The 24,266-nt window shown below is 37.7% G+C and overlaps 1 protein-coding gene across 8 annotated transcripts in view; it reads left to right on the top strand.

Annotated features, from left to right (window-relative positions):
- Positions 1-24,266, top strand: part of Gria2 (glutamate ionotropic receptor AMPA type subunit 2) — a 123,586-nt gene that overhangs the window by 56,487 nt on the left and 42,833 nt on the right. For all 8 annotated transcript variants that reach the window (XR_015661719.1, XM_087621056.1, NM_017261.2 and 5 more), the window contains 3 exon segments: positions 9,426-9,622; positions 19,417-19,470; positions 23,990-24,151. Coding sequence is in view for 7 of the 8 variants with exons in the window: in XM_087621056.1 (XP_087477182.1) it covers positions 9,426-9,622; positions 19,417-19,470; positions 23,990-24,151 (413 nt within the window). In the remaining variant the exon portion in view is untranslated.

Here is a 24,266-nt window from a genome sequence, read left to right as displayed (position 1 = left end):
CATATATGTAGAAATTGTTGTAATAGTTCATAGTTATGAAATATTGTTTAATATAAAATATTTGTCAGGCAGGAAGTGTCCAGTCCAACCTAGCTTTAAAATAATGTTTCTGAACCTCAGAGAAGTTACAGGTTGCTCATGGGATCAGGATCTACCCATGTGTGGGATAGTCAACCCAGGGTTCATGATCTACCCACATGTGGGATAGTCCACACAGGCTCATATCCAACCCATGCTGCTTTATATCATTCTAGACAAAGTTTTGTTGTTGATGATGTTGAAATCCATGCACAAATTTGGTGATGGGGAAATCTTTCTTATGTTTCTGAATTATTTGTTGTTAAGGTTAATATTAGCCACCCTGTTCTGATCTGAGCTTTAGGGGATGAGATTTTAACATTCATGGGATCCAGAATCAGCTTAAGTGAGTCTGTGTATACCTCACATTCTATGAACCATTTTGTACAGATATTCATGTGCTTTTGGAGACTACACATAAATAAAAACAAGAGGGTAAAGAACAGTATATAAGAGTAGCTAAGCTCCACAATGCTTCCTTCAGAAGCTCACTTCCTGGAGTACTAAAAATTTTTGAAACCCAGAATTCTCTTTTGAGCAAAATAGGGCACCTTGTCATGCTGAAGGCTGGACTGGAAGTGAGCCATTCTCCACTGATAACTTAGACTTCCTTGGCTATAGTGGTTCTGATGAAGTCTTGCTTAAGCTGGGTGTCTTTCCTTGGCCCTCTTTTCCTGAACCGTGGCATGACTTTCCTCCATGTAAAAGCCAGTTAGCACTTAATACACTGAAAGAAAAATCCATGTTAACAGCTTTGTGACTGCTTTGCAAGGACAGATTTGATGCCCACACTATGCTTGAAAACTATTAACAGTTATATATAGTTCATGTAGATTTCAAGGTTCAGGGTGACTTTAATATGGGCTTCCTCTGAATGTGATAAAATATTTTTATAAAACTGAGTTTATTGGATGTAGCCTTTCCTAATTTTTTTAGAACTTGGTTCCACTCTCTAGGACTCTACCAGAAGCTAGGCATCATTCTAATCCATTTCTTACATTTTAATCTTAGTGCTGATATTTCTACCATCTATGTGTATTTCACATTTAGAGGCTTTTTTCAGAACCAGCTTTGTAGACCAATGTATATAGAACCTCCTCTCTGTAATACTACACCAATCCCTATAGGATCCATTTTCAACAAATAAGGTAGAATTATTTTAAATGCATTTTCTTTGCCAGCATCAAACCCTTTCCCCCTTGCTTGAAACACCTCAATGACCTCAATGAATCGTCATGAGAATGACATGAAAATTCTCAGCCTGGATTTTAGACTTTATAATACTTGGGTATTGTTGCCCAGTTCTTTATTGTGTTCTTAAGACTTGCACACTCACTAAATCTAAGTTCTAAATCTGACTGACCTTCGTTCCCTTTCTGAGATGAGTCAAACTCTTTCAAACCTCTAATGTCTGCACAGTGCTAACATTTGTAGAGCCTCTTGTAGTTTACTTCAGTGTATCATTTCCTGAGAAACACAATTCATACTGGCATTCTCTCACAAAACAGTGTCTTAGTCCCCATCCTAGGGCATATGACAATTCATAATTAATAGTGACATTAATTCTGTCACTCAGGAGCTATTTATTGAGCTCCTACTCTATTCCAGGGAATGATTTAGCCACTCAGGATAAGGCCTTTGTTATTTATGGTTTTACTCTTAGCTGCAAAGACAATGCCTAAAAGCACTCCTCACAGTGGGTGTTAACTTTGTAACTGGACCTGCAGAGCTGCAGATAAGGCTAGACACAAGGTTGGTATTTGATAATCAGTGGCAATACGTGAAAGAGTTAAAAGTTTGAGCATCTTAAATTTGATCGTGCATTAAAAGTGGAATCATGCTTGTGAAGTTGACGTGTGAGAAGATAAACTTTTCCTCATGAATGAGGTCGAAGAAGAATGCTCCTCATCTTTTTCTCTTTCCTTATCTCTGTTACTCACGTTGGTTAAAAGTGAGTCTCAGAAATATTCAAATAGACAAAAACTGACTTAATCAGAGAAAGAGAAACGCTAAGACTTGAAGAAAGATACTTAGCAATAAAAGGAGCTGGGGAACTTGCGAGTGAAGACTGATGGACTTATGCAATTGCAAAGAGAATCTGGGGCACTTTACAATGATTTTATGAATACCTTTATAATACTTAATGAAATTGGCAGGATGAGATAATCTCCTATTATTAAATTAAACTAATTGGTTCGAGTCAAGTATGTCTGTTGGCCAAAGAACATTAATGTGATAATATTAAGTAATTATATATTAGAGCCAACGTGACCTTATGACCACATTTTTGAGGTTATATCAAGTAGCTGTCGATGTGTGAATGTGCAGAGTGTTACACAGGCCTTCCTCTGTGACTGTTTCCAGAGATAAATTGTAAGACTCTCAAAACACTCAAAAAGCCTTGACCTTTGTGAAATGTTTATTGGCTCCTGGAATGGTATTATTGCTGACCACTTTTGTATTATCAATGACCTAATTTGTATGACTTTGCATAACATTAAGATTATCCATCTGTTCATTCTATGGGCTATTTCTTTCCTCTGTCTCTGTCCTCTCTCGTGCTTCCTCTACACGATAGGGCTACATGATTGATGTTCAGGGCCCACCTCAACATACTAACTCAATCTTTTTGATCATGATTTTTAAAGCAATTCCATAATTTCCTCCATTTCAGGCCCCTGTTTCAACCAATTTGATCCATTCTCAATAGGGTCTCCCCTTTCCTTCCTGGACTACATGGATTTGTGTAACTTATAGTCTTACACTATGATGTCCAACAAATAAAGGTTCTTTGAACAGCATGAGTCCCAGGCATTGAAATTCCCTCCCCAACAATATTCTGCCCAGACATATAAACAAAATGAAAGAAACTTAGACAATTTTTTTTATTTTATCACGTTGCTCTTAACAAATACTATAATTAATTTATACTTGTTTTTCTAAATCCATCGAAGTCAAAGGTTATATCCCAGCCAAAACATGGCAAACCTTGAATGCTCCTGTCTCTGTGTGGAATCATCTTCCACCAGGCTCAGGATCCCCGTGATAGGAAGTCAGATGCTATTACTCCAAAGCATGCTGACATTTCAGAATTTCTGGTGTCTTCTCTTTATCCAGCCACTTTGCAGCAGCCTGATACTTCTTAAGGACTTTGTGCCCTTCCTTAAAACCTTGTACAATTACTGCATTGGGAGTAAGATGATGGAGGTTTAAAATAGGTTTAATTAGCGAGTGATGGACCACCCCCTTAGGCAATTATGCCCTGTAATTTTGATCTTTAGGTACAGGTAAAATATATTTGAATTTGAGTCCAATGACTTGTGTTTGTTGGTTCAATGTCAAAGAAGGGATGTGATATATTTCTCTGGACAGTAAGTAAAAACAGAATCAATTCCTCTTTCTATATTTATGTTTTGGTTTTATTTTGAGCAAATACTGTTTCTTCCCCAAAGGGAAGGAACTTTATTCCAGGTCAAAGAAATTATCTAGCATAGAATGAAAAGGCTTCAAAACTACATTTTCTTCTTGATGCCTTGAGAAAGATGATGAGGAAAATACATGATAATTTAATCTAGTCTAATCACAGTGCCATGAGTTACTGAGCACACATGTTACTCTGTCAGGAAGAATGAGTGAGGGAGTGGGAATTATTATGCAACAAACAAAATATCGTTTTCTTTTTATTACTTATTTATCTAAATTTCAAATGTTGTCCCCCTTCTTGGTCTCCCCACAAAGCACCCCCAAACCTCCCTTTCCCTCTAAGTGGGTATTTATCTACCAACCCACCCGTGCCTGCCTCATACCTCTACCACCCCCCTTCTCTGAGGCATCAAGCCTCCACAGGACCAGTTCATCTCCTCTCATTGATGCCAGATAAGGCAGTCCTCTGCTACATATGTAGCAGGAGCCATGGACCAGCCTATGTATACTTTTTAGTTGGTGGTTTAGTCCCTGGGAACTGTTGTTCTTCCATAGGGTTGCAATTCCCTTCAGTCCATTTAGTCCTTGCCTAACTAACTCTTCCATTGGAGTCCCTGGGCTGAGGCCAATGGTTGGCTGTGAGTATTTGCATCTGTCTTAGTCAGGTGCTGGCAAAGCTGCACAGAGAGAGCCATACGAGGTTCCTGTCTGCAAGCACATCTTGGCATCAGCAATTGTGTCAGGCTTTGGTGTCTGGGAATGGGATTGATCCCAAGGTGATAGTCTTTCCTTCAATCTCTGCTCCAGTTTTTGTCTCTGTGCTTCCTTTAGACAGAAACAATTCTCGATTAAAGTTTTTGAGATAGGTGGCACCCTCAACTGGGGGCAAGTAAAATATTTTAAAGAATGAAGACTGTTCTGGATGGAATATACTTTTGGTAGTTACTATTTTAAATTTCAGCCCTTAATAACATAAGAACTTTTTTTTCTCCATCTTTATTAACTTGGGTATTTCTTATTTATGTTACAATAGGTATTCCCTTTCCCGGTTTCCAGACCAACATCCCCCTAACCCTTTCCCCTCCCCTTCTCTATATGTGTTCCCCTCCCCATCCTCCACCATTACCCCCCTCCCCCAACAATCTCATTCACTGGGGGTTCAATCTTGACAGGACCAAGGGCTTCCCCTTCCACTGGTGTCCTTACTAGGCTATTCATTGCTACCTATGAGGTCAGAGTCCAGGGTCAGTTCATGTACAATCTTTGGGTAGTGGCTTAGTCCCTGGAAGCCCTGGTTGTTTGGCATTGTTGTTCATATGGGGTCTCAAGACCCTTCAAGCTCTTTCAGCCCTTTCTCTGATTCCTTCAACGGGGGTCCCGTTCTCAGTTCAGTGGCTTGCTGCTGGTGTTCGCCTATGTATTTGCTGTATTCTGGCTGTGTCTCTCAGGAGAGATCTACATCCGGTTCCTGTCAGCCTGCACTTCTTAGCTTCATCCATCTTATCTAGTTTGGTGGCTGTATATGTATGGGCCACATGTGGGGCAGGCTCTGAATGGGTGTTCCTTCTGCCTCTGTTCTAGACTTTGCCTCCCTATTCCCTCCCAAGGGTATTCTTGTTCCCCTTTTAAAGAAGGAGTGAAGCATTCACATTTTGGCCATCCTTGAGTTTCATGTGTTCTGTACATTTAAGGTAATTCGAGCATTTGGGCTAATATTCACTTATCAATGAGTGCATACCATGTGTGTTTCTCTGTGATTGGGTTACCTTACTCAGGATGATATTTTCCAGTTCCATCCATTTGCCTAGGAATTTCATAAAGTCATTATTACATAAGAACTTTTAAGCTAATTTTTTCTCAAGGTTATTCACAGTAGGTCAAAATGAAATTGGCATTTACTGCTAGTAATTTCTTTTGAGTTTAAGAAAAAATGGCAGCTAATAAATAGGTCATGCATACAGAGACTATTGATAATGATATTGAACTAGCTTTTTCTTCTACTGTTTAAGATTCAGTAGTAGATCAAGAACTCAATTTTAAATTCATCATATAATTGACATATTTTAGGATTATATTTAAACTTATTAAAAGGAATAGTTATATTTTAATTTTCTTCTGATTTTTGCAGGGACAGCAGCTGCTTATCTCAACATCTTTCTTTTATTTTTTAAATTGTTGAGAAACAGGAAGTAAGCAAGCTGACATAATATACAGAATACATATCAGAGTGGAGCGAATACTGCTTACTGACAGCTTTACATAAACCAATTTTATGTAGAGCATCCAATTCCCACAAATATTTATAGCTGAATTAAGGGATTCATGTACCAATGAAGAAATCGCTGTGTTATTTCATTCCAGAAGAAAAAATGCTCAGCTTATTCTATCTCCTAATTAAATGGTAGGGCCAAGGGAACAGCAACCTGCTGCATGTGCATAGGAAATGAAGACTTTAGTGTTATCTTTGTATGCAAAATGCACACATTTTGGTGTTCTGTAAGTTTAAAAATTATTGACGTCTTGGCACTGCAGGCTGGGCATCAGTTTCAAGCATTTAAAAGTCTTGTATAAACTGTGAAGAAATTGTCAGTAGAAATTTTACAGTATTGTCAGCATTGAGGGATGAGGAACTTGAGTAACTGATGTTGAGAGATTATGTGGTTACCTCTGAAAAATAATTTGTGTGAATTCCTGAGCAAGGATCTACAGTCTCTTCAAATTTGGTGTGATACCAAATGTCAGCTTGTGAATGACTGATGCAATGTTATGCAGTGTCAACTGACAGAACATATATCAAATCTGATATAGCATTACTTGGGAAGTTGAAGTTTTAATAAATACAAGAAACTTGTGCTAGGTTACACAGCTTCCAAAATATTAATCCTAAGATTATTTAGTAATGGAATCTACATTGAGTGCACGTTACTTTTGACACAGAATAAATGAGTTTGGAAGTTAGTCATGAAAAATATCCATTATCTTTTAATTTTATATATTATCCCATCTTCTTTGACTGCCAATAAATTTTAGGCTTAAATTTGTCACTTGATGAAATCTACTTATAAATTTATATGTGAATTTATATGTAAATTTTCTTATAGTATCTGTCAAAGACAAGACAATGCCAAATGCAGTAGCACTCGGAGTTTTTTGGTGTGGAAATTTCATGATTGAATAAAATACAATAAAATATCTTAGTATGTAGGGTAAAGAATGATCCTTAAGATTGCTTCATGTTAAAATGGGGAAAGCATGACCTTTACTCATGGTCATGTTTTGATGGTGACTGGAAGCTTTTTTCTGATAATTAGAAGACAGAAAGACATAGGAGTAGTTAGAAAATGTGTTTTCCAGCAGCATGTAGCTGTTGAAATACTGAGTGATCCATTGTGTATGTTCTGCCTTAACTGGTGATGACAAGCAGACACACTGTTTGAATGCTTGCCTTATAGCTTAAGGGAGGAGAATTGAAGTTTCCTGGAGTGAGTAGCAATCACAGATGTTTTATGACAAGTTCTAAGGTTTTTATCACTGAAATTTTTTTTTCACAAGTGATGAGAGATCTATGGCATCCCTTGAACACTTCATGCTTATCTGAAACTTTTATTATAGAAACAGACATAAGGGGATCTTTTGTTTACTTTCCCCAGATTGCATTAAGTTCACTATATTATGAACTATCCATTGAAGTAAATTATTTTAAATCTTCCTTCTAAACTATATTATAAAAATTGTCAAGCATTTTTTGAGACTAGACCTAAAGCTCATGGATTCCTACTTCAGTCTTGACAAGAGCTAACATTACAGAGTAGTGGCACCACACTCAGGTTGCCTTGTATTTTTAACCCCTTTCTCAATGGATACTACAGAAAAATTTAATTTTTGCAGCATGCATTTCCCTGTCATTCTGCAGTTCTATTGAAGCAAGTACTATCATCATTTTTCATTTGTTGATATTTCAGTATTTAATAGATATGTAATTCTCTTGTTTTATGTATAACCACCATATTGTTGTCATGCTTAGAAATAATCCATTAATGTCCTCATTGTAACTGTTCTCTCAGAGAAGGACAAAATGAATTGTATGTATCATAGTTGGTTCATGTATTTTGCCAGAATTGTTATTATGTGATATATTTTCTGGTCTAGGTTTTGATGATCTGAATATGTTTGATGTTTAGTATATACTTATATATTCCCTGTACATTGATACCTTGATAAAATTCACCATTTTTACATTTCAGTTCAACTGGGTCATAAGTGGCTTAGAGTAGTTGATAGTTGTTACCTTGACTCACTGACTCCAGTGGGAGTTACAGAAAGTTAACTTTATGTTTATATTTGTTTGTTGTATACTAGCCGAATTGTGACTAAAGGAAGAAACAAACTTGATTTTATCTTCATGCTGAGAACATTCCACACATGAAAATTCCTCTATAACACAACAGTTCTTGCTTGTTAACATTTTCAAAATAGTTAATTGGTTCTAACTCATCAAAAGCAAATAAATATTCCTAATGCTTATTTTAATTATGATTTCATGGGTTTAATAAAATAAATTAGGTCCTGTAGTCTGCTGCCATTGTGATTTGATGATGCTGCACTTTATTTGTCTTTAGTGACAAGCTACAAACAGCTCCTTCAAACTTTGGCATATGCCCTTTTTGAGGAATTAACTTGTCTGTCAGTATCAGAATATATCCTAAGCTTTACTTGCCTTCTTATCACTAACACTGAATCTATAAAATTCTAAGTGACTTTTTATGTCTCAAAATATTGGTGGACAAAACAGATAATTGCTTGCCATTGTAAATAGATCTAAAATAAAATTTGGTATTTGAATTTCGATTATAGACAGATTTGCTTACCCAATATAGTCACATTTGGTGACTCACACATCATACAGATTAAAAGCATATTAGTATAGTTTTTCAAGTGTGCAGGACATTCTGTAAGGAAGAAGATGATATATTGAGCTTGAATTTTTTATGGGGCCTTGACATCATGTTTCCATAAAGTTATTCTTCTACATGATGAACTTGACTTCAGTGAGAACAGCTGGGGTTATTAGGAAGACAAGGACATATGATGTTTTTTTTTTCTAGTACAAAACCATAGATTCAGCTCTTCAAAACAAAAAACAAAAATAACAAAAAACCTACAATCTTCTCCAGCCCCTGGCTGTTGATCCATGTTTAGAACACGGTGTAGTTTATACAGAATAAAATGCCATAATGAACACCAGGTGAAATCATATAACAAAAGTTACTAATGAATAGAAAAATCATCTAATATTTATGAAATGAGATAACTATGAACTTGAGAGATAGATGCTACTCTCTGGCTAATAGATGAACAATTCAATCTCCATGAGATTAGTGCCTACAACAAATATAACAGAAGGCTACAGGGGAAAAAACGCAATCAGTCTGCGGCTGATAGGAGACAACTAGGGATGCACGGCACCCTCTTAGACATCACTGGCTGTGCTACTCAACTGTTTAGAGATTCTGTATGAAGCACAGTCAACCCTGTCAGGTTACTAGTGCAAAATGGCACACAATCACCTACAGCTAAAGCCATTATGCCATCTATAAAGTTGGGTCTGCTGGGGACATCTTTTATTTTACTCAATTTGTAGATATTAAAGATCTTGTCTTTCAGCATGTAACAAGAATGCATTTTAGAGGTATAAAAAAAGCATTTTTTCTTTGGCAGTTTGTTTATGCCTTTTAAAAAAAATGTGATGCAGACATCAGTAGATACTGATTAACAACCATAACCTCTGTCAAAAGTCAGCCTCCCTAAGCTGCATAACACTTCAGGATTAACAACGTGGTGGACCCGGCCATTTCACACTCGGGTTCTGAGGTGCTCTAGTATCTCAGAATTTCATCAGTCATACTTGCCCCTTGTCTTCCCAGGCTTATCAACACTGCAAGCTGTTCTGGATTCTGCTGCAGAGAAGAAGTGGCAGGTGACTGCTATCAATGTGGGGAACATCAACAATGACAAGAAAGATGAGACCTACAGATCGCTCTTTCAAGATCTGGAGTTAAAAAAAGAACGGCGTGTAATCCTGGACTGTGAAAGGGATAAAGTAAATGACATTGTGGACCAGGTTTGTTCCTCTCTGTTTTCTGCCAAATATAGACTATGCATGCAGCATCAGCATTGGCAAGGATCATTCTGCAAGATGCTTGGACAGCGGTTTTTAGTTTATAGTTCATGTACAATGCAGCAAAAATCATCAATTGAATTATCCCCAGCTTCAGTAAGCAATGGCAGACGGCTGTCATTAATGCTGACAGATTGGTTTTGTTGTTGAATAACTTCAATATATAATATCACACTTTTATACACTATATAAGCATTGTCCTAAACGTCCATGCTTTTCTGAGTTGGACACATTTAAATCTAATTCTGCATCAACATTTTAAGCAATTGAATTAAGTTCAAACATGTCCCTAGGGGAAAAATGAATGAGTTTGAGAGTCTTACATGATTGTTTCAATATAATATACTCCAAGCCTATTTTATTTTATACCTGTGTATCTTTAGTACTATTCTACTGCTATACAAAGACACTACAGCCATGTCAACTCATAAAGAACTATTTAATTAAAAACTTACTGACAGTTTCAGAGACTGAGTCCTTTATCATGGAGGGGATATGGCATGGTAGCCATGGAAGGCATGGTGCTGGTGTGTTACTTCCTGATCTTAAGGCATAGTGAGGAAAGAAGAGTCTGTCATGGCCTTTTGAAACCTCAAAGCCCATCCCCCGTAACACATTTCCTCCAACCAGCTAATCCTACCCTAATCCGTCTAATCCTATCAAATAGTTCCTCTCCCTGTCCATTAAGCATTCAAATATTTGAACCTATGGGCTATTATTATTCAAACCACCACACTATATCAATATCTCTAGGAAGAGGAGGTATTTTTGTAAGAAGTAACTGTTGCGTTTGCACATACATAAGAAAATTTGTGTCCACAAATTGTAATGTAGAAATTAAAAGGTGAAGGAAATACATTCAAACTGTGTTCACAGTGTTGAAGTCAATAGTGTTCATGGGCTTTAGAAAGAATAATAATGAGACATGAGAGTGCTTTTGTCTGCCTTTATCAAACTGGTGTACTTCAGGTCAGACCTTTCAGGGTAGAACAACCATGAAGTGATAACTTAGGACGCACAGCAAGGAACCAAATCTACAATGCTGTAAGGCACAGAAACTGGTCAGACATTCTTCTCAGCCTATTGTGTAAGGTATCCTTTACTAGTCCTTTCTGGAGTGTTTGTGTGTGCGTGTGTGTGTGCGCGTGTGTGCGTGTGTGTGTGTGTGCGTGTGTGTGCGCGTGTGTGTGTGTGTGCGTGTGTGTGCGCGTGTGTGTGTGCGTGCGTGTGTATGTGCGTGTATGTGTGCGTGTGTGTGCGTGTGTGTGTATGTGTGTGTGTGTGCGTGTGTGTGCGTGTGTATGTGTGTGTGCGTGTGTGTGTGTGCATGCGTGAAAGACAGCGAGAGAGACAGAGAGAGACAGAGACACAGAGACACAGAGAGAAACTGAGATAGACAGAGACATAGAGAGGAAAAGAGAAACTGCAGCTGCTTCTTCCTCGAAAATACATAAAAATAGTTGTGTATGCATTTATATTCCCTCTAGCCCTTGAAATAAAATTGAAATTCGCTGATGTATTCCTGACAACAAATTTTTAAAAAAAAGTATTTATGAAGTCTTAACTGATATATAATATAGGCCTGAAGAAATAAAAGTAGAATTCTTTATGAAGGATTAGATAACTACTTCAAACTAATGAAATCTTCCAATGTATGCAAGAGAGGAGAATAATTTTAGTTGCAAAACTCTTGACTCTGGTCTAAGGAGATGAAACCAGGACTGCTGTTAGGCTAGGTCTCTTGTTGAAATGTGCACATCAGAATCACAGTTGACTTTCATAGGAGGGTCTCATTAACATTGAATCCTAATAATATTCAGTAGTCCAGTTTATAATTTCAAATATTCCTGCTTCTTCATAATAAATAGAGGTGATAGCCACAACTGTGTCCTTCAAAACTGTATATAGGGAAAGTTGTGTAGCAAACTGAAGTGATAAAATGAAAGCAATGTTGGAAGCAAAATCTATAATTACAGTTATGTAAGTGTCCATGTAATACACAACTTAAAATTCATTGTTTTACATTAAACTAAATGGAGAGAAACTTGAAGCAATCCCACTAAAATCAGGGAATAGACAAGGCTGCCCACTCTCTCCCTACTTATTCAATATAGTTCTTGAAGTTCTAGCCAGAGCAATTAGACAACAAAAGGAGATCAAGGGGATACAGATCGGAAAAGAAGAGGTCAAAATATCACTATTTGCAGATGACATGATAGTATATTTAAGTGATCCCAAAAGTTCCACCAGAGAACTACTAAAGCTGATAAACAACTTCAGCAAAGTGGCTGGGTATAAAATTAACTCAAATAAATCAGTTGCCTTCCTCTACACAAAAGAGAAACAAGCCGAGAAAGAAATTAGGGAAACGACACCCTTCATAATAGACCCAAATAATATAAAGTACCTCGGTGTGACTTTAACCAAGCAAGTAAAAGATCTGTACAATAAGAACTTCAAGACACTGAGGAAAGAAATTGAAGAAGACCTCAGAAGATGGAAAGATCTCCCATGCTCATGGATTGGCAGGATTAATATAGTAAAAATGGCCATTTTACCAAAAGCGATCTACAGATTCAATGCAATCCCCATCAAAATACCAATCCAATTCTTCAAAGAGTTAGACAGAACAATTTGCAAATTCATCTGGAATAACAAAAAACCCAGGATAGCTAAAGCTATCCTCAACAATAAAAGGACTTCAGGGGGAATCACTATCCCTGAACTCAAGCAGTATTACAGAGCAATAGTGATAAAAAATGCATGGTATTGGTACAGAGACAGACAGATAGACCAATGGAATAGAATTGAAGACCCAGAAATGAACCCACACACCTATGGTCACTTGATTTTTGACAAAGGAGCCAAAACCATCCAATGGAAAAAAGATAGCATTTTCAGCAAATGGTGCTGGTTCAACTGGAGGGCAACATGTAGAAGAATGCAGATCGATCCATCCTTATCACCCTGTACAAAGCTTAAGTCCAAGTGGATCAAGGACCTCCACATCAAACCAGACACACTCAAACTAATAGAAGAAAAACTAGGGAAGCATCTGGAACACATGGGCACTGGAAAAAATTTCCTGAACAAAACACCAATGGCTTATGCTCTAAGATCAAGAATCGACAAATGGGATCTCATAAAACTGCAAAGCTTCTGTAAGGCAAAGGACACCGTGGTTAGGACAAAACGGCAACCAACAGACTGGGAAAAGATCTTTACCAATCCTACAACAGATAGAGGCCTTATATCCAAAATATACAAAGAACTCAAGAAGTTAGACTGCAGGGAAACAAATAACCCTATTAAAAAAATGGGGTTCAGAGCTAAACAAAGAATTCACAGCTGAGGAATGCCGAATGGCTGAGAAACACCTAAAGAAATGTTCAACGTCTTTAGTCATAAGGGAAATGCAAATCAAAACAACCCTGAGATTTCACCTCACACCAGTGAGAATGGCTAAGATCAAAAACTCAGGTGACAGCAGATGCTGGCGAGGATGTGGAGAAAGAGGAACACTCCTCCATTGTTGGTGGGATTGCAGACTGGTAAAACCATTCTGGAAATCAGTCTGGAGGTTCCTCAGAAAATTGGACATTGAACTGCCTGAGGATCCAGCTATACCTCTCTTGGGCATATACCCAAAAGATGCCTCAACATATAAAAGAGACACGTGCTCCACTATGTTCATCGCAGCCTTATTTATAATAGCCAGAAACTGGAAAGAACCCAGATGCCCTTCAACAGAGGAATGGATACAGAAAATGTGGTACATCTACACAATGGAATATTACTCAGCTATCAAAAACAACGAGTTTATGAAATTCGTAGGCAAATGGTTGGAACTGGAAAATATCATCCTGAGTGAGCTAACCCAATCACAGAAAGACATACATGGTATGCACTCATTGATAAGTGGCTATTAGCCCAAATGCTTGAATTACCCTAGATGCCTAGAACAAACGAAACTCAAGACGGATGATCAAAATGTGAATGCTTCACTCCTTCTTTAAATGAGGAAAAAGAATACCCTTGGCAGGGAAGGGAGAGGCAAAGATTAAAACAGAGACTGAAGGAACACCCATTCAGAGCCTGCCCCACATGTGGCCCATATATATAGAGCCACCCAATTAGACAAGATGGATGAAGCAAAGAAGTGCAGACCGACAGGAGCCGGATGTAGATTGCTCCTGAGAGACACAGCCAGAATACAGCAAATACAGAGGCGAATGCCAGCAGCAAACCACTGAACTGAGAATAGGACCCCCGTTGAAGGAATCAGAGAAAGAACTGGAAGAGCTTGAAGGGGCTCGAGACCCCATATGTACAACAATGCCAAGCAACCAGAGCTTCCAGGGACTAAGCCACTACCTAAAGACTATACATGGACTGACCCTGGACTCTGACCCATAGGTAGCAATGAATATCCTAGTAAGAGCACCAGTGGAAGGGGAAGCCCTGGGTCCTGCTAAGACTGAACCCCCAGTGAACTAGACTATGGGGGGAGGGCGGCAATGGGGGGGGGGTTGGGAGGGGAACACCCATAAGGAAGGGGAGGGGGGAGGGGGATGTTTGCCCGGAAACCGGGAAAGGGAATAACACTTGAAATGTATATAATACTCAAGTTAATAAAAAAAAAAAGGAAGGAAAAAAAAAGAACAAAAAAACAAAAACAAAAAAAAAAAAAAAAAGAAATCCAGGGTCCCTTCTGACCTTGGAAAGAATAAACCTAGGAAGAGGTTTACCTAGGTTGTGTATTCAGGGTCTGGTTTGGGGTTGGCAAGACAAGGCATAGTGGGAGAGGACAGGGAAAGAATGAGATAACCCTGAAGGGAAGGAAGAAACATTAGTAGGTGCTAGCCAAGAACAGCTAACTCCACCAAAAGCCTGCAGGCTATGCCAAAGAGCATGTTCCACAGTGCCGCCTGCAGGCTATGCCAAGGAGCGCGGTACCCAGCACGGCTGAGGACTGACTTGTGAAGGCAGCAGAGCTTCCCCTGAGACTCTTGTTCTGTCAGAGACCCCAGGACAAAGGAGACTGAAGGCAGGTCTGACAGCAATGGTGAAATGAGAAGAGAAAGCTGCCCTAAGGATGTTGAGAACCACGGGTGTTCAGCCCTTCCCGGTGTCCATGGAAAAGACGGTGAGAAAAGTCTAGACTCGAGTCCACAGATGCTCAGTATTCCTGGTCCGAGCAGTTCTGCTGGCACTGTGTGCCCTCCTCTGCTTCTCCTATCTCCCGACGCAGCCCTTCCCTTTTCCTGCTATTTCCTATTTTCAGCTTCCCATTACAAACTTGAAAGATCTCCGTGTCACCAGAAGCCACCACCGTGTGTGAGAACCACAAGCAGCTAAGAGATGAAATGCAACTGACGAGTGTCCTTCCTGGTGTAAGGCAAACCTGGAGAGTGTTCCTACTGAGCCACACTTCATAGCAGGTCTCCCCACAATCACAGTCTCCTTAACTTGCTACTTTTAATCTGATTTTTCTGGGGTTAACTGGAATGTCTACTAACTCTTGAACAGAAGTAGGAATTGGGATATTGTCTACTTGGTTAAATACAAGTTTCCTGTGCTACACAGCAGCACAACTATCTCTTGGGCCAAGAAAGCGGGTATTTAATAGGCTCAAGATGTCCCTCCCTACTGGAAAATATCATCCTGAGTGAGCTAACCCAATCACAGAAAGACATACATGGCATGCACTCATTGATAAGTGGCTATTAGCCCAAATGCTTGAATTACCCTAGATGCCTAGAACAAATGAAACTCAAGACGGATGATCAAAATGTGAATGCTTCACTCCTTCTTTAAAAGGGGAACAAGAATACCCTTGGCAGGGAAGAGAGAGGCAAAGATTAAAACAGAGACTGAAGGAACACCCATTCAGAGCCTGCCCCACATGTGGCCCATACATATACAGCCACCCAATTAGACAAGATGGATGAAGCAAAGAAGTGCAGACCGACAGGAGCCAGATGTAGATCGCTCCTGAGAGACACAGCCAGAATACAGCAAATACAGAGGCGAATGCCAGCAGCAAACCACTGAACTGAGAATAGGACCCCCGTTGAAGGAATCAGAGAAAGAACTGGAAGAGCTTGAAGGGGCTCGAGACCCCATATGTACAACAATGCCAAGCAACCAGAGGTTCCAGGGACTAAGCCACTACCTAAAGACTATACATGGACTGACCCTGGACTCTGACCTCATAGGTAGCAATGAATATCCTAGTAAGAGCACCAGTGGAAGGGGAAGCCCTGGGTCCTGCTAAGACTGAACCCCCAGTGAACTAGACTGGTGGGGGGAGGGCGGCAATGGGGGGAGGGTTGGGAGGGGAACACCCATAAGGAAGGGGAGGGGGGAGGGGGATGTTTGCCCGGATACCGGGAAAGGGAATAACACTCGAAATGTATATAAGAAATACTCAAGTTAATAAAAAAATTCATTGGTTTACATCTATAGACCATAAATGTTCACCTCTAATAACTTATTGAGTGCACAAAATAGATGGTATACCACTTATTAAATGATTTGTTGAAGGCATTCTCTAATGGAAGGGTACAAATAATGATAAGAAAGAATGCGATTTGAACCTCATGAGATTTCTTTTAGGGGAAGAAAATACATGCAGATTCAGTACTAAAAATTATTTCATATAAACTTGTGCTACTTAGCTTTCTGTTAATATAACAAACAATATAATAAATCAAATTTTAGAGAGCAAATGTTTATTTTGGTTCATTATGTCAGAAATTTTTATCTTTGGTCACTTGTCTGTGATTTTCCATTTAGTGGTAAGACTGTATACATTGATGTGTGTGTGTGTGTGTGTGTGTGTGTGTGTGTGTGTGCGTGTTAGAGGAAACTGCTTACTGCAGTGTAGCTGAAAAGCAAGGGGGAGACAACAAAGGACCAGGATCCCTCTTACCTCTCAAGGAGAACCCTCTAATGTTCTTAGGGTCTTACACTATGACTGACCTCATGAAGCTTGTACAACGGTCCAGTAGTACAGAACTGAGGATCAAGCTTTTAACATTGGGGCTCTGGGTAGATCATAGAAGATCTAAGCTATGTAAGTGTTCTATGGTGGTTGCAGGAGGATATATCTATCTTTTGAGAGAAATGATTTGTACAAAGTTCACACAAAAGGTAGTATTTGGCTAGCTTTGAGCCATTCACTTATTTTTGAATGACTATTCCCTCCCTTTAGCGTTTTCTGTGCAGACACTGCAGTATGACTTAAGAAACACTGTTAAAATATTGCAAACCCCACCAAAGCCTGTGAATGCTGTGGTTACTTAATGTCAACATGGATATACCATTACTGAAAAGAACAAACTGTTCTGGGAGAGGATTTCTGAAAGTAATCATTTAGATTAGGTCAGAATGTTCTTCAAAGAACAGCATTCACCAAGCACAAGGTTATGATGAGGCATATCCTAAGAAAAAGGACACTCTTTTATTAATTTATTCAACTAGTATTTGCAAGAGAACAGAGATGGGGTGAAACTTTTTATCTTCATAGCAGCTGGAAATTAGCAACAAAATTAACTTGCATTAGATTAAGACTATTTTTAATATCATTTGATAAAACCCTGAAGACACTTATTTCTAGTTGTGATCAGATGAGAAAAGTATCCTACTAACAAAACACTTGTAAATTAGCATAATTTTTCTATTGTATAATACTAATTGCTATTATAAAGCAAAATTATAATGGCTACTATGGCAACACTAACACTTACAAAGACTTGAACCTAGTGAATATTTATATCTCTTCTTTTTCACAGTAAACAGAAGTAAAGATAACTGGTATCATTTTGGCTGTTTATTTTAATGCTCCGATAGAAAATGGACATTCACAAGGTAGCTTACTCAGTAAGCAATTCAACAGATGTTCCGAAGATATTTATGGACACAATGGATGTTGATTAAGCTAAAATGAATTAGAATATTTTCCACTTGCAAAAACATCTTTTCTTCAATCTTCTGCCTTCAACCTGGGGGGGTCCAATTTTTTATGAAAAGGCAATTTGGTTATGTGATGCAAAAATGGGAAAGAAGGCAATGTAAACCCTAACTTCCTTTCAAACAGCTGCTATACAACTCGAACATTGCATTCTGTAGAATCTTTTCAAGAAAATATGTCTTTGCTTTTGAGCCAAATGTGCTGATTCAAGCACCTCACTTTGCCTCAGGTGATGGACAGTCAGAGAAGTCTTCAGCCAGGGGACGCCCCCCAGGCTGGGACTGGTTAAACATGACATGTGAATACCATGTGCTTGTGATAAAGCGGAGAAATTTGCAAGTAAGGATATAGAAGATGTAAAGTCCTGAGCAGTTTGTAAGAAGTGTGCTATTATGCAAAAAATAGTTAAGAAAACCCATGTGATCTGAGTTCAGAGGGAGGGGAAGAGTGGATCTGGAGTAGCCTACAGGATCACTACAGTATTCAATGTGACACAAGGGGAGCCAGAGAAGCCGGAAGTAAACTAATGCTTCGCATATTTTTATAGTTGGTTGTTTTATGTTTTCCTTTTGTTTGATTATTTTCTTTAAAAATGGAAGGATAGTGGTCCACACTTGGAATCCCAGGACTCGGAAGGCTGAGGCAGAAGGGCCAGATTGTCCTGCATGCTGAGTTCAAGGAGAGTCTGGGCTACATAGTTGGGCCTTTTCTGAAATAATAAATCAATAAAATATAAAGGAAATATTTTGAAAATAAATTACTCCAGACTTCCTTGTGTCATTTTATGATTTTTCAGGTTTGTGATGCATTGGAAAGTGTATGAATTTAGCAGATTCTGTCCATTTGAACTCTGTTTTTTTTCCTGTGGTTCCAATATGCAGTATGATACTCCCTGGCATGTTCACTGCTCCCCTCATACATTCTAGTCATGCAAGGAAGCAAACCATGCTTCTCTGAATTATTGTTTGCAAGTTATGAAGGCCAGCAGATTAATGGAATTAAATACACCTTGACCTTAGTTATTTTCATTTTACAGTGCGTTGATCACTAGTTTCATCTCTTTACACCAAGGCCATTCACCTGCACCTATTCTCTGTGTCAATGATATAGTAAAGGAAATGCCCCTTAATAATATTCAAAGATGCTATAGTCATTGCTAGAGTAATCTCTCATTCCAAGATGCAAGGTTATCTTACCACTGATTTTTAACACTGATATATGAAGTGAAAATTAGTTTCTTGACTACTTTGTGGCCTAAAATGAAAAGCAATAATTATTTGAACTAAGCTTAGCGTTAGGATAATATTATATTTGCTCATTAATATCTCCTAATATTTCTATAAACTTTTTACTTTATATGTTGAATAACACTGATAGATAGTTATAACATTTCAGAATTTTTCTCAGGTGGTTATTTTATTACAAAGGTACAAATATAGACTGATAGAAATAAAATTATTTGTTATGAATTAAATGTATTTGCTTTTTTGTTTTCCCCCAAAAATGTATGAAAATGCTTTCAGTATTGAATAAAAGAAGGGAGTTATTTTGATTTAATGGTTGACTTCTTAATAGATAGCATTTACTAAGCCCTAAAGTGAATTGATATATTTTCCTAAGAAATAATCTCTCTATTTGATAAAAATGTTTCCTGAAAATGACGTGCAATATAAAATTCAAATTTTCATCTTTTGATAATTAGCAGAGATTTTCCGTTGTTGTTCGTCCCATGTATTAAATGTTTGTGCTTTATTCTTGCTAGGTTATTACCATTGGAAAACATGTTAAAGGGTACCATTATATCATTGCAAATCTGGTAGGTGAATTAATTAACATTATTTTATCTACTAAGTTTTAATTACAATATATATATATTCATATTTCATGGGTATAAGTGTTTTGTCTGCATAAATATTTCTGCTCCATGTGCATAGAATACCTGCAGATTGTGATAAGGGCCTATGGTTCACAAGGACTAGAATTACCTGTCTGGAAACATCCTGTCATATGTGTGCTGGGAACTTAACCTTGGCAATCTTATCTACAAAACCACCTTCCCAGCTCCCCTACCTAATCTTGTTTTTTTTTTAATATTTACTTGGAGTAATCATCATTCACAAGGGATATTTTAAAAATATAGTCTGATATTATTTAAAGGCAAGAAAAGAAATGTTTTATTCGGTTGCTTTAGGGTTTTTTTCCCAATCTACAACTTTAAATTAATTCTAGTTAATACATGTGCTACAAATATCTTCATAACCACATTTACTCAGAATTATCTTTTTTTTCAGAATTATCTTGATAATTTTGTACTAAGGGAAAATTTTTAAAAATATAAAGTTTAACTCTTTAATTATACATTTTTATGTCACCGTGTTCCTTAAAATTACTGAATGACTACTTGAGTTTTTAATAAAAATAATATATGAAATTGATACCCATTTATGAGGAAATTAAATCTACAAACATAGTACTATTATTTCAATCCTATTATAAATTACATATTGTAGCAATGTAATAGTAATGTTTTGAAAATATTTTACTTCTGATTTTTACATAGTCTATAAGTAACACAATGAAAAGAAAACTGAGTTCGTGTAGGTGTTGGTCATGTTCCCATCAGTATTCTTGTTCATTCAGAACATATTGAAAAAGCAGATTGGTTAATTATATTTCTTTGCTTTTTTCCTTTCATAATTATAGCCAATCAATTTAGATTGTGGAACATTGGTTTTTATTTCCAAAAATGAGTTTTAAAGTGGCAGTCAAACAGGCTTTGGCTTGCTTCATGGTCTTTGAATCGCTATGACCCTGTTTGTTGGAAATTATCTCTACACAACATGATAAAAATGTGTTGAGACAAAGAAAAGAGGCAGAAAATGAATGTTTATTCTCGATTGTGTGATAGGACTGCACACAAGCTTTGTGTTTATTCGAATACAGGCTTCATTTTTATGGTTTATAAAGTATCAGTTTATCTCTTGGAAAGCATCCCTACTATGAGAGAAAAAAATGCAAAAACAACAAATGTTTCAATAAATGGTGTTTTCGCTGAGAACAGTCAAGTTAGTATCAGTGAGTGTTCTGAGTCTGGAAGAAGTTGGTTTTTCAAGATAGAATTGCTATTTGGTAACATGATTAAACGCTTCTATAACAATCCTCTGGGATTTTTCTCTCAGTGTGTACCTAGGAGATTGGAAACAACTCTGTATAGACACAAGGGTTAACAGGAGTTGAAGCTCTACAGTGAGTTTGGCCTAGCTCTGTTTCATGCCTAAAACAGCCTGTACACTCAGTCCCTGTGTGAATTGTGCCATTTGATGAAGAGCACAGAGTCACAGTGAAAGCTGCGATCGTTAAAAGTGGCCAGATGGAGAAGATTATATTGGGACATGGAGAAATAATGACAGAAGGTGTCTCATCAATTTGAGAGTTGCTCTGTAATGCCATGAAAAAAGAAAGCACTGTTGTTTAAGTGAGCAAGTCCATGCATTGGTCATGAGTCCATTTAAAAATCTACCAAAATTAATTCTGAAGCTAAAGTTGGGTCTGCTTTCTCTTTCCTTAACGCCTGATTTTCTCTGCTCACAAACTCCTGATAGTTGTGAAGGATCCTGATTTTACTGGATTGTCTGAGAATTTAGACACTTCATGATGTTGAAGTCTGAAAACCACCTCCTGATGCCGAAGGGTTTTTATGCTCCAAGTTCTCAACAAAAAAGCAACACTTCCCCATAGCCAATGACTTAGGCATGTAGGAAGAGGTGGTTGCAAAAAATTCTTTAAATATTCTCGTATTGATGAACCATTTTAAGGCTTGCTAAATAGTGGACTTATTTCTTCAGATATAGGCTCTGATGAAGCTTTCTTTGTAGCATTTGAAAGGTGAACTTGCCCATAAGGTATGAGGTATATAGACCCTATGCCCATATTTATCCTCCCTGCACTTCTCATGGAATTAAATTGTTAATAATCATTTAGAGCATGACGGATCCACAATTAGTGGAGAACCACTTGGTTTTCAGTCTTGTGAATACGTCTCCCTAAATGATATGATGGTTTTTATTTGGTGAGATGTTGCATCTGACTTGTCCAATTTTGATCTCTCAGCTCTCATTTCTGTTTCTGTCTCTCCCCCCTTTCTTCTAATTCTTCTCCTCCTCTTCTTTTTTCTCATCCACTCTTTCTCTTTCCTTTGCCTATTTTTCACACACACACACACACACACACACACACACACACACACACACGAATATGAAAACTACACTATTCTCTTCCAAAGTCCGTGAAGGCAGATGGGCTTCTAAACCTAGAAATTGATGTTTTGTTGCTACTGTTCAAGGATTATGACAGGATGGCTTCTATTGTCTCTGGGAAATTCTGTTCAAAATTTGCCGAGAAGTAAAGGGGGGGAAAACATTGAAAAATGCAAATCTTTATTTAGGTCAGCATCAAATCTATCAGGGACTTCAGTTGAAGCTGTTTGTTGCATAATCAGAGTAAGATGACAGCATGAATAAAATTAAATGAAACCCAAAGAAAGATAATGATAGCAAAATTGACAGCAAGAGAGGAAGTTAGAGGCTTATCTCATTGCACTGAATAGATGAGGCATGAGGCTGGGCAGAGATAGGAGAGATGTTACAAGCACCAAGCACACGCACGTGAAGCAGACTGGTAGCTCCTGTTCTTGCTGTACACACTCTCCCTTGGTCTGGAGAGACAGAGCCTGGCTCCATGTGTACATTACTGAGAACATGATGCTAGCAGCAACCTGTGAGGCATCAATAGAACCAAGATGGGGAGGAAACAGAAAGAATGGGGTTCAGTTGATATTTGGGTAAATCCAATTCCCTGTTGCTCTTTATTACATAAACTTCCCTATTCTGTTCCAAAGTTTGTGAAGACAGAGGGGGCAGGCCGAACCCAAAAATAGTTTTGTCAATGCCGAACCCAAAAATAGTCTTGTCAATGCCCAAGGATTAGGATGGCGTGGCTTTCATTTTCTCTGGGATAATCTGCTAAAAACAAGTTATGGATGTGAGTTATTGCTTAGATCTGGATAACACGCGCAGATCAAAGAATCAGCTGAACTTAACAAATAGGACACCTAGACACATCAATAGGAGAATCCATGAAGAATTCTGAACCCTCCTTTAGTTCCCCATCATTCTGTTGCCAGAGTTAACCATACACATACATACATATTTGCATAGAAGACTGGATGTTTTTAAATAGCACATAAGAGCCAAAGAAAACTAAAAAGGGTTCATAACCACTCCTCCCACCCTTAAGGGTGACAGCTGGCTAAGCATCTGGATGAGTTGCACTTACAAACTGGAAATCCAAAGAGTCCAGTTAGCACATGTAGAAACAAAAACTGGGCTAAGAAGAAACTTTCTTTGCCAAGGTAAAAAAGTGCAATAATTCTTGTTTTAAATATTAACTACAAATAAAAGATCCATGCTTCATTCAAGATATATTTAGTCATTATTCATGATAGAATGAATATGTTTAAAATGTGAATACATTAATAATTGCTGCATTGAAATAAAAAATTTATCCTTTTTTAAAAAAGGAAAATTCAGTTAAAATTTAATCACAAAATAATATTTTGATTTATGAAAGTGTAACCTGGTACCTTGAATTGATTCTTTTGTACATGAAAGTTTGAATTGAAAATTTTAAATTTTAAATTAAAAAATTAATTATATATGTGTACATGAGTGTCAGAACATGATATCGAAGTGGTTACTAGAGGATGTGACCTGCAAATTTTGGATATTGGAAGGGAACTTGGGTCCTCTCCACGAGCACAACATTGCCCATAATCACCAACTTGATTGATAAAATTCAATTGTCATTTTAATTTTTTCTAATTTAATATAAAATGCATTTCTGTTAAAGAATTAAGAAAAATTGGACATTTGTTTTTCCTTTTCATTTTAATGATATTTTATCAGGCAAGTGAATGATCAGTTTAACTGAGAATAGTTTGAGCAATGATTTCTATAAGGCTGTGCTCCATGATAAATTCAATGAAGGAAACCCAGTCCTTACCTGATCTATGGAAGCTGACTCAGTATCAAAGAAAACTTCTGTGTAAATAGTCCTGTGAGCTCTACATGAGATGGGCAGTCAGTGAATACTAGGACCTAGCATGATACCTATTTCATATGAGGTGTGCTGATGAGTATTGGCTCTTACATACATGAAATCTTTTTGTATGCATTTCCTCTCTCCCATGTGTGTTTAACATGCTAAGACACAACATGCGGAGAGGTATAGGAAAGGTTATGATCCATAGGGATAACGCAATTCTGCTTTATGTCTAGGGATTCACTGATGGGGACCTGCTGAAAATTCAGTTTGGAGGAGCAAATGTCTCTGGATTTCAGATTGTAGACTACGACGATTCCCTGGTGTCTAAATTTATAGAAAGATGGTCAACACTGGAAGAGAAAGAATACCCTGGAGCACACACAGCGACAATTAAGGTTTGCATTAAGGGAAAAAAGGGGCTAAGAAAAATGCTAGAGGGAGAAGTGAGCAGCATTAAAAATGACGAGCAAACAGACTGATGAACACATTTCTTACATTTTGCTGTTTTAG

The sequence above is a fragment of the Rattus norvegicus genome, chromosome 2 (genome assembly GCF_021556685.1).
Source record: "Rattus norvegicus strain SHRSP/BbbUtx chromosome 2, alternate assembly SHRSP_T2T, whole genome shotgun sequence".
Lineage (NCBI taxonomy): Eukaryota > Metazoa > Chordata > Mammalia > Rodentia > Muridae > Rattus > Rattus norvegicus.
This window is presented reverse-complemented; position numbering and strand designations above follow the sequence as displayed.